The sequence below is a fragment of the Melopsittacus undulatus genome, chromosome 6, assembly GCF_012275295.1.
Source record: "Melopsittacus undulatus isolate bMelUnd1 chromosome 6, bMelUnd1.mat.Z, whole genome shotgun sequence".
Taxonomy (NCBI): Eukaryota; Metazoa; Chordata; class Aves; order Psittaciformes; family Psittaculidae; genus Melopsittacus; species Melopsittacus undulatus.
The window spans coordinates 32,164,229-32,177,720 of NC_047532.1; the positions used below are offsets into that span (position 1 = coordinate 32,164,229).

Below are 13,492 nucleotides of genomic sequence, written 5' to 3' on the forward strand. Positions count from 1 at the left end.
GGAGCTGCGCAGATGGATGCAGAAGAGGAGAGCCGCTCTCCAGCGCGGAGAGGGAGATCCGGCGACATGGTCTTGTGTCAGGGGTTGCTACAGCAACGCTTCTTGTTGTAATCGCTTATTGCTTGGGGGAGCTCAATTAACACCTGATATCCCTCGATATCCTTAGCGCCAATCCATTTTTGGCGGTTATTTTGCAGACGGTGGAGGGATGTTTGTGAAGCAGGGCGAAATGCGTGGTTGTGCCGCCCGACCCTTCACTGGCTGCCTCACCTTTTGCTTAGTTGCAGCAGCGCTGCCTGATCAACCGCTTGACTGCGGCGTGAAGCAACTTTCCCTCAGAGAGTGATGGCTATTCTTAGTCTTTGCATCTCCCCGTTCCTGTGTCACCCGGGAGCAGACACCGCGTAAGTTCACCGGCGCCTGGAGGGCGTGGCCTCAGCTGGATGCCGGCGCGGGGTGTCCCTGCCCCCTACCGGGAGCCGCACATAGTCGCGGCCGGCGGCGTTTCTCGCTCCTCAGCGGTGGGTACTTCCGCTAAGCAGCCTACCCGGTCCCGTTGTGATTACGTGACAGCCAGAGCTCGGGCCCGTGCTACTGATACCGAATTAAATTAATATTTCACTGAATATAGAGGCTTAGACATGGACAGAGCTACAGGGATTCTTAAACTAGTATTTCACTGTGTATACAGGCTACAATTCTCAAGGAAGGCATGCATAAGCGAACCACACATCTTCTCTCAAACCAATGTAGGCCTTCCTCCTTTTGATAAGGTCTGAGAAATAGGTAAATGGCTGCTAAAGAAAATAACTCGAGGAGCCTCTCAGGGTTGTAAATTAGACCAAACAAGAGCACACAATTAACTGGAAAGACTGAACACATTCAAATGACCTTAACTAATGGATTTCCACAAAAGGATAAAATGAGTAGGGGTATTTCTCCCCAGACAATCACCACAGCTCCCAGAGACCATGCCTCAAAACTCACAGCACCTGCACCATGGCCTTATCTGTCCAAATTACCATATGCATGAGAATTGGTGGTCATTTTGTGGAATTGAAGAATATGTATATAATGAAGATGTATAAGCTGTCTCTTCTGGGTGTGTGTTATAGGTGAAGTGATCCCCCACACCTGGTACCATCATAAAGTGATGTCAGCTTTCTACCCTGTCATTGGCGAGTTTGTTTCCCAGGTTTCGGTGACACTGCCTCAGTAGCCATGGACAGACTCCTGGCTAAACCTTCACCCTGAAGACAGCTACTAGAAGAGCGACACACTCCATTGGATCATCTTCCCACACAGCTGGGGAGGATTTTGTCCTCCTCTCTGAACTCCCAGCCTTCTGCAGTTGCCCCTGCCCACCTCACCCTCTCCTTTTGTTTCCTTTTGCCCCTTCTGGAAGATCCCACTTCATCCTCCACTGACAAATGTGGTTATTAGCACAGGTCCTGCTCCCTCCTGTTGCTCACAGGGCAGTAGATGTAAGGAACTGGTGGATTTCGTTTAACAGATTGCCCAGAGAAGCTGTGGCTGCCCCATTCCTGGCAGTGTTCAAAGCCAGGTTGGACACAGCTTGGAGCAACCTGGCCTAGTGGAAAGTGTCCCTGCCCATGGCAGGAGGGTTGGGACTGGATTATCTTTAAGGTCCCTTCCAACCCAAACCATTCAACAATTCTATGATATAAAGTTTTCACTAATTTCTGGGTATCTACTGTCTTTTCCTTCAGTATTATCTCAACCCCAGCATCTTCCACAGATGCTGAAACCCATAAAAGCACAGGAATGCAAGACCCCTGGTTATGATCTCTAGTTAAACAATGGTAATAAAGAAAGTTGCTATTGTGCTATCAAACCCGACAATGAACAATTTGCTGTGCTGTCATAAAATCATACTCTGATTTGGGTTCAAAGAGCCTCTTCAGAGCGTAGCGCTCGGCCCCAAGCCGGCAGTCTATGACTGCATACGACCATTACGCCTGCGGCTGCTGAGCAGATTCGGGCAGACCGGCGACTTCACCGGGACTCTCCTCTGCTGTCGTGAGAACACAAGGACATGCAGGGAAACAGCGGCACCGGCGGCCAGCCGCAGAGGAGAAAGCACACGGCCGGGCCCCGCCCCGGCGGGCGGAGGCCGCTCCATCGGTGTCTCGGCCGTCGGCTTCCCGCCCTCCGCTCACGAGCTCGGTGGGATCGACGATCGCTTCCTTACTGCCAGGGCTGAGCGAGGGGAGAGGCAAGATGGCGGACAAGGCGCCTAGCAGCTCGCAGAAAGCTAGTGGGAAGGTGAGGCCGTTCTCTGGGGCGGCCCGTGGGCCTGTTCCAACAACGGGGGGTACAGGTGCCGCCTGCTGGCGCGGGTGGGGCCCGGGAGTGGCAGGGCGGCGAGGTGCGGGTGGCGCGGCCTGCTCTGTCCCTGCTCTTTGCCCGGGGTGACTGCGGGCCCTGGGAAGGGGGCGGCGCGGTGGGGCCGGCGGGCCCGGGCCTCTCACCGGGTAGCCCCACTTCCCGAGACCGCCTTGGGCACGTCTGTGTGTTGGGTCGGCCGCAGCGGCCTGCTCGCGTCCCCATGCCCCGGCCGAGGGCTGTGGGGGCGGGGCGGGTGCGCGGGGTGCACCGTAACGGCAGGCGTGAGCCGTCCTACTCCAACCGGCTCGCCCGTCGTCGGGTGCGGACGGTTCGCTAATGCCCGAGCCGTGACCCGGTACAGGCTTCATCCTCTTCGTACCTGGTGTCCTTATACCCCGCTGGCTGGAGCCCGGGGGACGTTAGTTTCCAACTTTCGAGTGTAAAGGAAAACGCAAATTTTTGACCTAGGGTCGTCTTTTGATTTCCGATGCAATTGCATATTTCCCAAAGCCACTGTGGCATTCCCCGCTCTTTTCCTTGTGCCGGCTCGTACTTCCTGTAATTATTGTTAGTTGGATTCACAGACCAGAAGTCCAGGTAGTGCAGGAGTTACGGCGGGCTGTGGGCTGAAGCCAGTGCCTGGCTGACAGCTGGCCGGAGCAGCCTGTGCCCCTCAACACCCCTTTTGCTAGGAGGGCAGAGGGTGAGAGGAGCTTTGGGGGACTCAGTGGCAGCAGATTGATTGACGATTAGCGATTAAGCACTCATTTTCACTGAGCTCTGTTGCAGATTTAGGCCAGAACCGTATAAATCTTACAGGTTTTGGCTGGATTTTTTGTAGTGTGCTTTTTGTTGTTGTTTTTGTTTGTTTGTTTGTTTTTGTTGTTGTTTTGTGTAAATCAGCCATGGGAGAAGCCACATTTTGTCTCAGTGATATACAGATTAATATTTTTTACCCATTTTCATATTCAGCTAAAACAGGATTTATTTTTTCTTTTTTTTTGGCTGCTAGGAAACTAGCTGAAATGTAGTTACCAAGAGCCTTTGCATGTTTACTGAGTTGGTGTTATTAGAGTAGGAGAGGTTTATTTTTGTTTCCCTTTTTTGAACTATTTAAAATATTGGTAGGAAACACATTTTTGGATCTTGTCTTTGGCTTGGAACTGTAAGGAAGAGCTGGACAGAAAACTTTAGTAGTGAAGTAGGTCTTAAGTTATAGAGAATGGTTTCCAGGGAATAAGACATTTTGGGATTTCATATATACTTAGACATAGAATTATGATTTAATTATTAATTCCTGTAACCGATAACATGGCACACAAAACTGACCCAGATGTGATCCCTTTCTTTACATCGTAGACTTTTCTGTGTTGTTGTTTACTATTTCTGTACTGATGATTCTTTTTTAATATACAATAATTAATTTATAAGAATTGCTTTGTGTCCTAGATCTCAGTTCTTGTACTCAGAGGTATGTGCAGAGACTTAACTCTTCATACCAAGTCATCTATGGCATTCAAGACTGGGGCTACTAAAGAATGTGAAATCAGTTAATGTATGTTAATCTGTTGAGGCCATTTGAGGAAGTCCTTTATCCTGCCATGTCCCATTGCCCCTCAGTCTTCTGTTACTCTAGACGTATGTGATGTGTTTCCAGTAGTCTTTTTCCCATTATAGATCCTGCTTGTTTTGTATTGTCAGTATTTCGTGTGCCAAAGAAAGCAGGGACTGTATATAGCTGGATCCATGAAAATGTTTCTGTTGAGAAATGAAATAAAATCAGACATGCATTTATGATGTCATGCATTGGGGCATTAGCTGTTTGATTTACTATTTGAAAACTTTCACTGGAGATGGTGCAGGTCCAGGATCACCCATTGCCTGTGTTGCTATGGTGGTAGCTGCTTTTTAGGATACTGTCAGCTTCTAATTAAGTTTGAGAATTTCCAATGTGAAATGTGTTGTAAAAGCATCATCTGTTCCATTGTCACTTTGAGATTGGTGTAGCAAGATATGTGCTTGAATTTTCCAGAAATCCAAGTAGGAAACAAGGACAAAATTAGGAAGCAAAAATAGAGATTGCCCAAGAGTGCACAGGAGATGAGTGTAGGATATGATTCTGAGTTGGCAGATACTGATTATGTTCAATTATTATCTTGATACAGTGAAATATTAGCTGCTGGATGACTCTTCCAATTTCTTATTTATCTTCTGAGAGCAGTGATTTTATTGCATGTCTAATATAGTTATATTGCGTGTCCACTGCTCTTACCTGTAATACTGTATACACTGGGTACCATGAGACAGAAGAGATTATCCACTTGTACCAAACTGTAGGTTTCCCTTTTTCATTGTAAAAATACGTTTTAACAATATTCCTTAATCATAAAAGCATTTCTTGGGCTTTTGGGTAAGTTATGTGTTAATTAAATACTGAAGAACAGTGATCACTTGCTTATGAATAGACAGCTTTTTCTGGCAAATTTAAGTGTATATAGAGCAGCAATGTAAAATCTGTATGTGTGGTGAATTCCAATTAGATGTAGCATTCTGCAGGATGGTGAAACTTACCTTTAACTTTCTCCATATTGTTGTTCAGCTGTTTCAGTAAATGTAAAGAGTAAATGGATTGGATATAAAATAATTTTAAGGTGTTTGCAAGCTTTTGTTTTCTAGACAGTTTGATAGAGAAAGGAAGAGTGAAAAAGACAAGTTGGGCTGGCAACCTCCCTGCCTTTGCTGCATTTTAACATCTTAATTTAAGTGGTGATTCCATTTGTTTTTCTTTGACATCAGTGCAGACACAAGCCAGTCCTCACCTTGGCTGCATTTCTCCCCCCAGAGATTGTCCTCTTTAGTTGATTTGGCATGACTGGAGGAGTTTGGTATGAATTGGAAGTTGGTTTAGCTGGACTTGCCTACTCTCTCTTTTCTAGGTGATCAGTTAGGTTGGGAAAAGTAATTACTTCAGTGTGCTCAATATGAGGGCAGAATCAATCAATGGAAGGTGTTGAAACAGGGCAACAGTGTCTCACACTAGTTTCTCATAAACACTACCTTGAAGCTATTAGTTGTTGCAAGGGCAGGGCTTTTATTTATGTTTTAAGTTGTAGCCATTACAGTTGTAAAAATAACATTCAGCATTTGGAAGGCCATGGATTGTCTCCTGGGTTTTGTTGGCAGCTTTTGTGCTTTTGTTGCTGTTTACTGTTCTACTAAAATGACATCAGTGTTAGTAAAAACAAAATAAAAATCCACAAACAAAACCCCAAACTAAGAAAAAACCCCAAACAAACCAAGTTTGCTTAGTGAATACAGCTTAGTTTAAATATTTGTGAAATAACATGATCATGCCAGTTTTACTGAGAGATCATTAAATTTGGAGAAACTAGGAAGAGCTGTATTTGTGGGCACTTGCACTGCTGGCAGGAAGGAAGATTTGGGAGAGCAGTCACCTCTTCTGTATTTTCTTTGGAAGCTGCCATGAAGCTGGAAAAAAATTTAAACACCAGAATCTGAGAGAGGGCTCTTTGCTTTGGCTTACTAATGGAAATTAATCACAAATCTTGTTTGTATGGTCCTTTGAAGATTTTTTTTTTTTTGGGGGGGGGGTGGGGTGGAGGAGGTTGTATTTGTTTCCTTTTGAAAACCTTTCTTTTGAAGGTTGAGTGAACTTGGCTATACTCAGTAATGGAGCTTTGAGTGACATGACCTCCAGAGCTGTGGTTTGACAGGGCTGTATTTTACTGGAATGCCATTTCAGCAGCTTACAGGGCTACTTAAGTTATACTGGCACAATACTTTGAGATACCTGTGTAGTGAAAGTGATCCAGCTGGAAAATAGTCTGGTTTGAGGTGGAGGAGAAGGTTTCATACGGAGTAGTAGAGCCAATGAAATGGGAGTAAGTGAAGATTTGTAGATTGTTTATGCTGGCAATGACTGAAAGATGGACTCATTGCATTTTTTCTGTTGATGTTTGGAACATGAAGGAGCTATCCTCACATCTTGGACATCATCAGGTGCAGGACAGAGCTTTGAGTATGATTCTTTTAACAGTTAGTTAGTTGAGCTACTTAACATGATGACTAGAGGAATAAATCATGCTGGTCTGGGTTTCAAAACAAGTGGGCAACACCTGAAATGCTCCTATCTGCGAATGTTAGAAGGACACTGAATTTGCTGAGTGAACTCAGGTGGTGTAACTCCTAAGGAAACAAAATTACCCCTTTGTCAAGGGGTGCAAAGTGCAGTGCTGTGTGAACTAGGTTTTTTTTTTTTTTTAGTAACTGCTTATTAGAAACTGGCAGATACCAATACATAATTTTGTCAATAATTATTTTATCTTGTTCTTCATGGGTACAGCTGCTTGGATGGTCAGAAGTAGTACCAAAGGTATGAACTAAATTTATAGATGGGAAAAGAAGACCTATATAAGAAGTAAAATAATGTGGCTTTGCAAAGCTGTTAGATTTGTGGGATAAAGTTGGTCTAAAAGCTAGAACTCCTTTTTGAGGTTTTCAGAGCACATCTTAGTAGAATTTCTGTTGCTTGGCTGATGTTGGAGTGGCTTGTTCCACAGTACCGTGATCCCTGTTGGAGGGTTGTTGAGCACTCCTGTACTTCTAGCTCAGTGGCTTCCAGATCAGAAGATCACTGGTCTGCTTTCTTGCAGTTACCCTGCAGAATCTCTGTGTGCTATCATGCATTGAAAGCCTTTCCAAGTAGTATCATCTGCTCTGTTGCTGGAGACAGCTGCTCTGTCTGCTACTTTTTTATGTTCTTGGGGATATTGTGTTGTGTCATTGTACCCAACATTGGTACAGTTTGTTACTGTGTGGTACCTTGTTTGTTCTTCCTGTAAGCAGTTTCAGCACCAGTCCCTGTTCAAAGATGTTGCTTTTCAAAACTTCTGTAAATGAAACAGATGTGGAGAACTGAGAAATGGTAATTTCATTCTGCTGTTGCCAAACAGCCTCCTTCCCCCAACCAGTGCTAGGTCTCGAATCTGCCAGTACGCTAAGGCAGATGGCACTGTATCATTCCACCTTTGAGATTTATCTTTTTAACTACAGGTCTGAAAATGCTATATTTTTTTTTTTTTTAAAGGATGGTATTGGAACTGATGTGTTGGTTGCCACAGGGTGGCAGCTGGCAGTGGGAAGAATGCTATTTTCAAGCTCTGAAATTCTTTAGCACAGTGTCTTTTTTTCGTCTGTGATGTTGTGCTATACAATGATAAGCTCTTGGGGGGACAACAGGTTTCCTTAAGATACATTTTTGCAGTGCATAAAACTGTGTATAACACATTACTGATTAGAGTGCTATAGGCAATTGTGAATCACAAAAAAATTCTGCGCCAAATACAGAGAAGTTTGCAGGAAATGCTGTTAGCAAAAGATGCTTTTGATATTTGCTCTCATGTACATTTTAATGAACTACTACTGGTATATGTGAACTGGATTTACTAACTTTTGTGCAAATATGAGCCTTGTGATTAATGTGTAGTGTTGCAGGTAGGTGGATTTGGCAGGTCTGACAGTAAGATGTAGTTAGGTTTTTTTTGGTGCGCTTCCCCACTACCCCTTTCCCTTTAAAAAAAAACAAACAAAAACAAACAAAAAACCCAAACAAATTCCTAGGAGCCTTTTACATCTCCCTATTAAGGGTTGTATCTTTGCGTGTCTCTTTACCTTTGTGGTCACAGCTTTGGTTCTTGAAGTGCTGTCTACCATTTTTTTCTAAATTGATGTGACTGTAAAAGATAGGAATGAACTTGTCCAAAGATAAATGCCTCTTAGTTGATGAAAAAGCATGCTGCAAAGTGAAAATGAAGTCTAGTAAATGACTGTCTAGAGTAGTGCTTGGAACTTGTCTCTTTTGGAAGACAAGATGAGCATTCTTGTATTACTGTTTCTGGTGGCAACTATAAGTTGCTGGTAATAAGGAGAAGTGTTGAGGTTCTGTAACTAATGAACAGATTTTGGCTAATAGAGCTGTTTTAGTTTTACTTTGATTTCAGTGTAGCTATGACTTGTGCATCAGAGTTATGTTATAATAGTTGATGTTATGTAAGTGAGGTTTTCTGGAATATGGGTATTACAGAATTCAAAAATGTGTTCAGTCCTGTTTGTTGGAATGTTCTCCATCACTTTAACTCATTAAAAAAACATTTAAAAAAAATTGTATGCAAATTTTGTATGTACACTGGTTTACGTGTTAATGTTCAGTTACAGTTTAATAATGTTTATTAGTACATATGAACAAATGAGAGTTAAATTAGTGCCCTTGAGGTGGCCAGTTTCCATCTGTGCACAGCATTCTAAGAGCAGTTTTGGAAATTATTTTGTAGTAAGGCAAATATAATCAAGCATTTAATATAAACTTTAAAAGGCTTTTAGTGATAACTCTAGCAGATTCAGTGTAACACACTTTTGTTGTTACTTTTGAGCTTGCAGTAGAGTTGGTGGCATGTTTATAAAATCCAGCTGTGGAAATTTACATGTTTTCAATTGTAGCAAGAACAGTCTATCTTAAATCCCTTATTTGCCTTATATGATGTTGTTTATGTTGTGACCCTGTTCAGTTATGTCATTAAGATACATTACATTAAAATACATGTATCTTTGTTCTTGTGTTTGTGGATGTTGAAATTGAAATGAAAATCACATTCAAAGAACTGAATTAATAAAGCAGAGGTTGTTTGTTTCTTTTTCCATGTCTCACTTTTCTTCATTCTCTCTTCAGGTCAGGGCGCCAGATGCAGTACACACCACTGGATCTGCTGATTCACATGTAAGTCCAAGATAATGAAAAAGACAAACTTAACAACCAAAAAAACCCCAGCAGAAACTCTAAACAAACAAAAAAAATAATTACCAAATTCTCAAATTCAAAGTAAGCCCTGTTTTCCATAGAAGACCACTTGCTGTAGGCAGACTCTGGTGCATTGGGTATCTAATCTGTAGGTATTTGTAAGTCAACCACTGATTTCGATTTTTAAAAGTATTCCTCAAAGCTTTCAACCAACCACTACATAGAAATCTCTGCTTCATGATCTTACATATTCATAATAGATACTTAAATAGGAAGAAGCTGTGAGGATGCTGTACATGTACAGAGGAATAGTTCAAAATACTAGGGGATTAATTGTAAGGGTCATTGTATATTAAAGTGTCTTCTGGTATACAGTTAGCTTCTCAAAAATGAAATAATGTGGCCCTAACTTCATAATTTTTTTTTCTATCTAATAGCATATACTTCAAGCGAAAGTTAGGAATTATTACTTAGTTTCCCCTCACGTGCCAGCCTGCAGGGACCTTATGCGGTCATGTGGTTGGTATGTTGTTTGAAGGCCTACCTATTTCTGAGCTAAAATGAAAACAGGCAGCAAGTGCCAAACAGAGCACTACTACCAGACAATTAATTCTGTGGTTTGGATTTTCTTCAAGATTTCAATTTGATTTTCTATATGAAAAAGTCAATTACCAGCTGTTAAATTGCTTGTAAGATAACATTATTGAAGTTGTGATAGCAGAAACTCTTTGTAAAGAGAAGTCCTTTTATTGATTTTGCTTTACTTGCTACAATTTGGAAAATTACTCTTAAATCTCTTTTGCGTTGTTGATGGAACTGGGAGTTCAGTACTTTGTGCCTTCTTAAAGTCAATGCAGTGTTACATTTAATGGGATTTCGTTTTCCTATTGTGATTTGATTACTCAGCTAGAAGTTTTCTCTTTTTTTTCCATCTTTTGCTTTACCCTTTTTGCTGTATTATTTTCCATTTTTTGGAGGAGGAAGGCTTTCGGGTTTTGTATAGCGGTATTGTTTGGAATTCTATGAAACTGCATGTGGTTAATAATAGTCTAATTGCCTACTTGAATGTAACTAGCAGACATAAATTAGTTTAATCCTATTAACTTCATATTACTCCAGCCACTTTGAAGGTGTTATGTGCTTTGTTTGTGTTTTTTTTTTTTTCCTTTTTCCTGAGACCCTGTCTAAACTGAGAAGATCTTAGTGCTAGAACTCTCATTATCTTACAGCCACTAGAGCATACACTCATGGCTGGTCTGCAGGTATACTGTAAAATCACTGTGAGAGATTATTTCTTGATGACAGGATAAGCCTTTAGTGTCCATTGCCGTGCCATAGCAATATGCCTATGTTTTCACAAGGTTGTATATAGTTATACTGAAATACAAGCTGTCATTCAGGGAACAGGAAAACTGATCTTAACTTCAAAAACACAGATGCATTAGAAACTCATGATAAACCTGTCACAGCAGCTCATGTTGACAAACATATTGTCATAAACCAGGTAACTCTCCAGACAACCCTGCATTAATTTGTAACTGATAGTTTTCCTTTTAATGATGAATTAGGGAACATTTTTCAAAGAAATTTGAGATATTTTGGACATACGCTTGGTACAGATCTAACAGGTGTTTGTGATACAAAAAAAGGATTATGAACAGAAGGTATTTCAAACAGGTCTTTTTCACAGTGCTTTTGGTATGTAAAAAAAAATTCTGAATAGGAAGCTGATACTGGAAATAGAACTTTTTACGTAGAAGGTTATTCCTAAAGGAAACTCTCCTGTGCTGTTGGCATTGGCAATTTTTAAATAATATGATAGGTAAGTCATTCACCTTACTTGTCTTGATGTTTTATTAGTTTTTTTTAAGAGCTGTCATTGCAGAAATGGTGGTTTTAAGCATCACTGTGCAGTGTAAGAGTATTACAAAATTTTTGAAAATAAAGGTTAATTGCTTATGTTTTGTGCTCCTGGGACTTTTTTCATGTTCTTGTGCTGATTCTTTATGAATTACTGTATTAAGTTAGGAGTTCTCAGAGAAGTTTCTTTTTTCTTGTTTCCCTCCCATTGCCTCTATCTTTGGAACATGGCCTTCATCCTGTTCTCTGTACTCTCTTGATGCTTTACTGTCTGTTAGCTACCTAAATATAATCCTAAGAATTCTAATTTCACACTGTCCAGAAATGACTGTTACACGGAGTCCTTCCTTCATCAAGGTGTCAAGAAGGAAGGAAGGAACGGAGATTAAGTTACCTAAACTAGAAGGAATCTAAGAGCTAAATATGAGGTCTTAACTAGTAGCTTAAAACCTCAAGAATGCCTTTTCTTCTTCGAGCCACAATATTACATTTAACCTTGAAGTACAGCTGAAATTTAGCATCCCTTTTGTTCTTCAGTTATACCTGTTCAGCCTTGTGCAAACACTCTTCTGGTTAAAATAGTCAGAAAAGCTTTTGGAACTTTTATTTTTCTTTCTTTTCTTGGAAACTACGACAATCAAAAAGGAAATGTAGTGCAAAGTCTGTGTTTCCAAAGGTATAGAAACTGTGTGTTGTGCAGTGATTTCCAGGCTCTTGCAGCAAGTACCCTTCATACTTCAGCTGTGTTTGAAGACTGTATTGCAATGTTTCTCATTAAATGGAGGATGATTTGTTTTTAAAAAACCTAATTTTAAGTGGTTTTTTTTGTTTTATTAGTTAATGGCAAGTTCAGAGAGAACTACAGGAAGCTTTTTCTTTGTTTTGTTTGGGTTAAGTCACCTCAGGTGGAAAATTTTTGATCTAGACCACGCGAAGAGTAACATTATTTCAGTTGTTTTGTGAAAAGCTAAATGTTTGTTTTCATATTTCTTTTGCAGCCTCTAATGGAAAGCAAACTTAAAGCATTCAGTATTGGCAAAATGAGTACTGCCAAACGGACTCTGAGCAAGAAGGAGCAAGAAGAATTAAAAAAGAAGGTAATGTAGTACAGTGGAAATTTAATTTTGTATGCAGAGCTGAAATAAGGTTACTTTTAGATTGCATTCAGCTTTACCACCAGATTTCTTTATTTTGATAATTGTAGCTTTCTAAGAACAAAAGTGAATTATATTTTACATGTTAAATTTGTTCTTGGCATCCGTGGTGTTAATATATATATACAGAGAGAGAGGCTTGCTTCTCTTTCCTTCTGTGGGAGAATCAAAGTTCTGGCTACCTGAACTACTGAATTACAACAGTTCATTGGTTGTTGTATTGCTCAAAATGAAGACAGGCATCACCTTAGGGTATTTTCTGTTCCTTGTTGCTCCCTATCACTGGATTTGAGTAATTAGAGTACCTATTATCTCTGAAACTGTTTCCATACACATCCTTGTTATTCTGTGAAACCTATTTTTGTGCAATTATTTGGAATGAATGAAAACATTGAAATTTGATACTGAATTTTAGGATACTCGTGAGTGTCTGAATATTAGGAAGTCTATAGCCTATAGTTGGTAAGGCGGAAGTTCTGAAAATTTTGGACTTTGAACTTTAGACACATTACTGTTACTATGTTTCAGTGGGATATCTCCTTCTGGGTTGTTTGAAATACGAGTGTAAAAAAACATGCTAGTACTAAGTTTAGTGTTACACTTGGCTTTATTAAGTCACTGAATTAACTTCTCTGCAAAATACATAAAGGTGATTGTTGTTAATTTCCTTCAGTCACATGGGTTGATTGTAATGGCCAGGATGGAATATGTGTTATTCTCTGATGCTTAGGTCAACAAAGCTTCAATCTCATAGGGCTGGTCTTTGTTATTTTCTGTTATCTTTTGAATGTTAAATTGCCACATAAACTCTTGTAAATGAACAGTCACATTTGAGCATGCAGGCCTTATTTGCTTTATGTATTATGTGCTGTGTTTTCCCCACATACCTCTCAAATTTGAATTCTGTCTTAAAATTGAAACTTATGTGATACAGTTTGTAAGATGAACTCTAGAAAATAAAAAGTAATGTCACATAGCTAATTTAAGAATAGCTGTCTAGTGAAGGTTGTTCTGTGATGATAGTAAATAGATTAACATTTGCTATGTAGGAGGATGAGAAGGCTGCTGCAGAAATTTATGAAGAATTCCTCGCTGCCTTTGAAGGAGGTGATAGTAATAAAGTGAAAACATTTGTAAGAGGAGGAATCGTTAATGCATCTAAAGGTATAAGTGATGTTTTTTTCTGGGAGGCGGGGGATCATTTGGCTTTGAGTAAAGATGAAGATTTGCTTTGAATTGTGTTTTAAAATCAATGTTACATTAGAAGTAGCAAAGGAAACTTTATTTAAAGTAGCTAAAATCTGATTGATGCTTT

General features: G+C 40.4%; 1 protein-coding gene across 3 annotated transcripts in view; it reads left to right on the forward strand.

Moving 5' to 3' along the window:
• The first annotated feature begins 2,169 nt into the window (after positions 1 to 2,169).
• The window catches only part of U2SURP (U2 snRNP associated SURP domain containing), a 45,242-nt gene continuing 33,919 nt past the window's right edge, over positions 2,170 to 13,492 (forward strand). For all 3 annotated transcript variants that reach the window (XM_034063532.1, XM_034063534.1, XM_034063533.1), the window contains exons 1-4: positions 2,170 to 2,286; positions 9,095 to 9,142; positions 12,022 to 12,120; positions 13,227 to 13,341. In XM_034063532.1, coding sequence (XP_033919423.1) covers positions 2,242 to 2,286; positions 9,095 to 9,142; positions 12,022 to 12,120; positions 13,227 to 13,341 — 307 coding nt within the window. In that variant the 5' untranslated portion in view covers positions 2,170 to 2,241. The remainder of the gene's footprint in view (positions 2,287 to 9,094; positions 9,143 to 12,021; positions 12,121 to 13,226; positions 13,342 to 13,492) is intronic.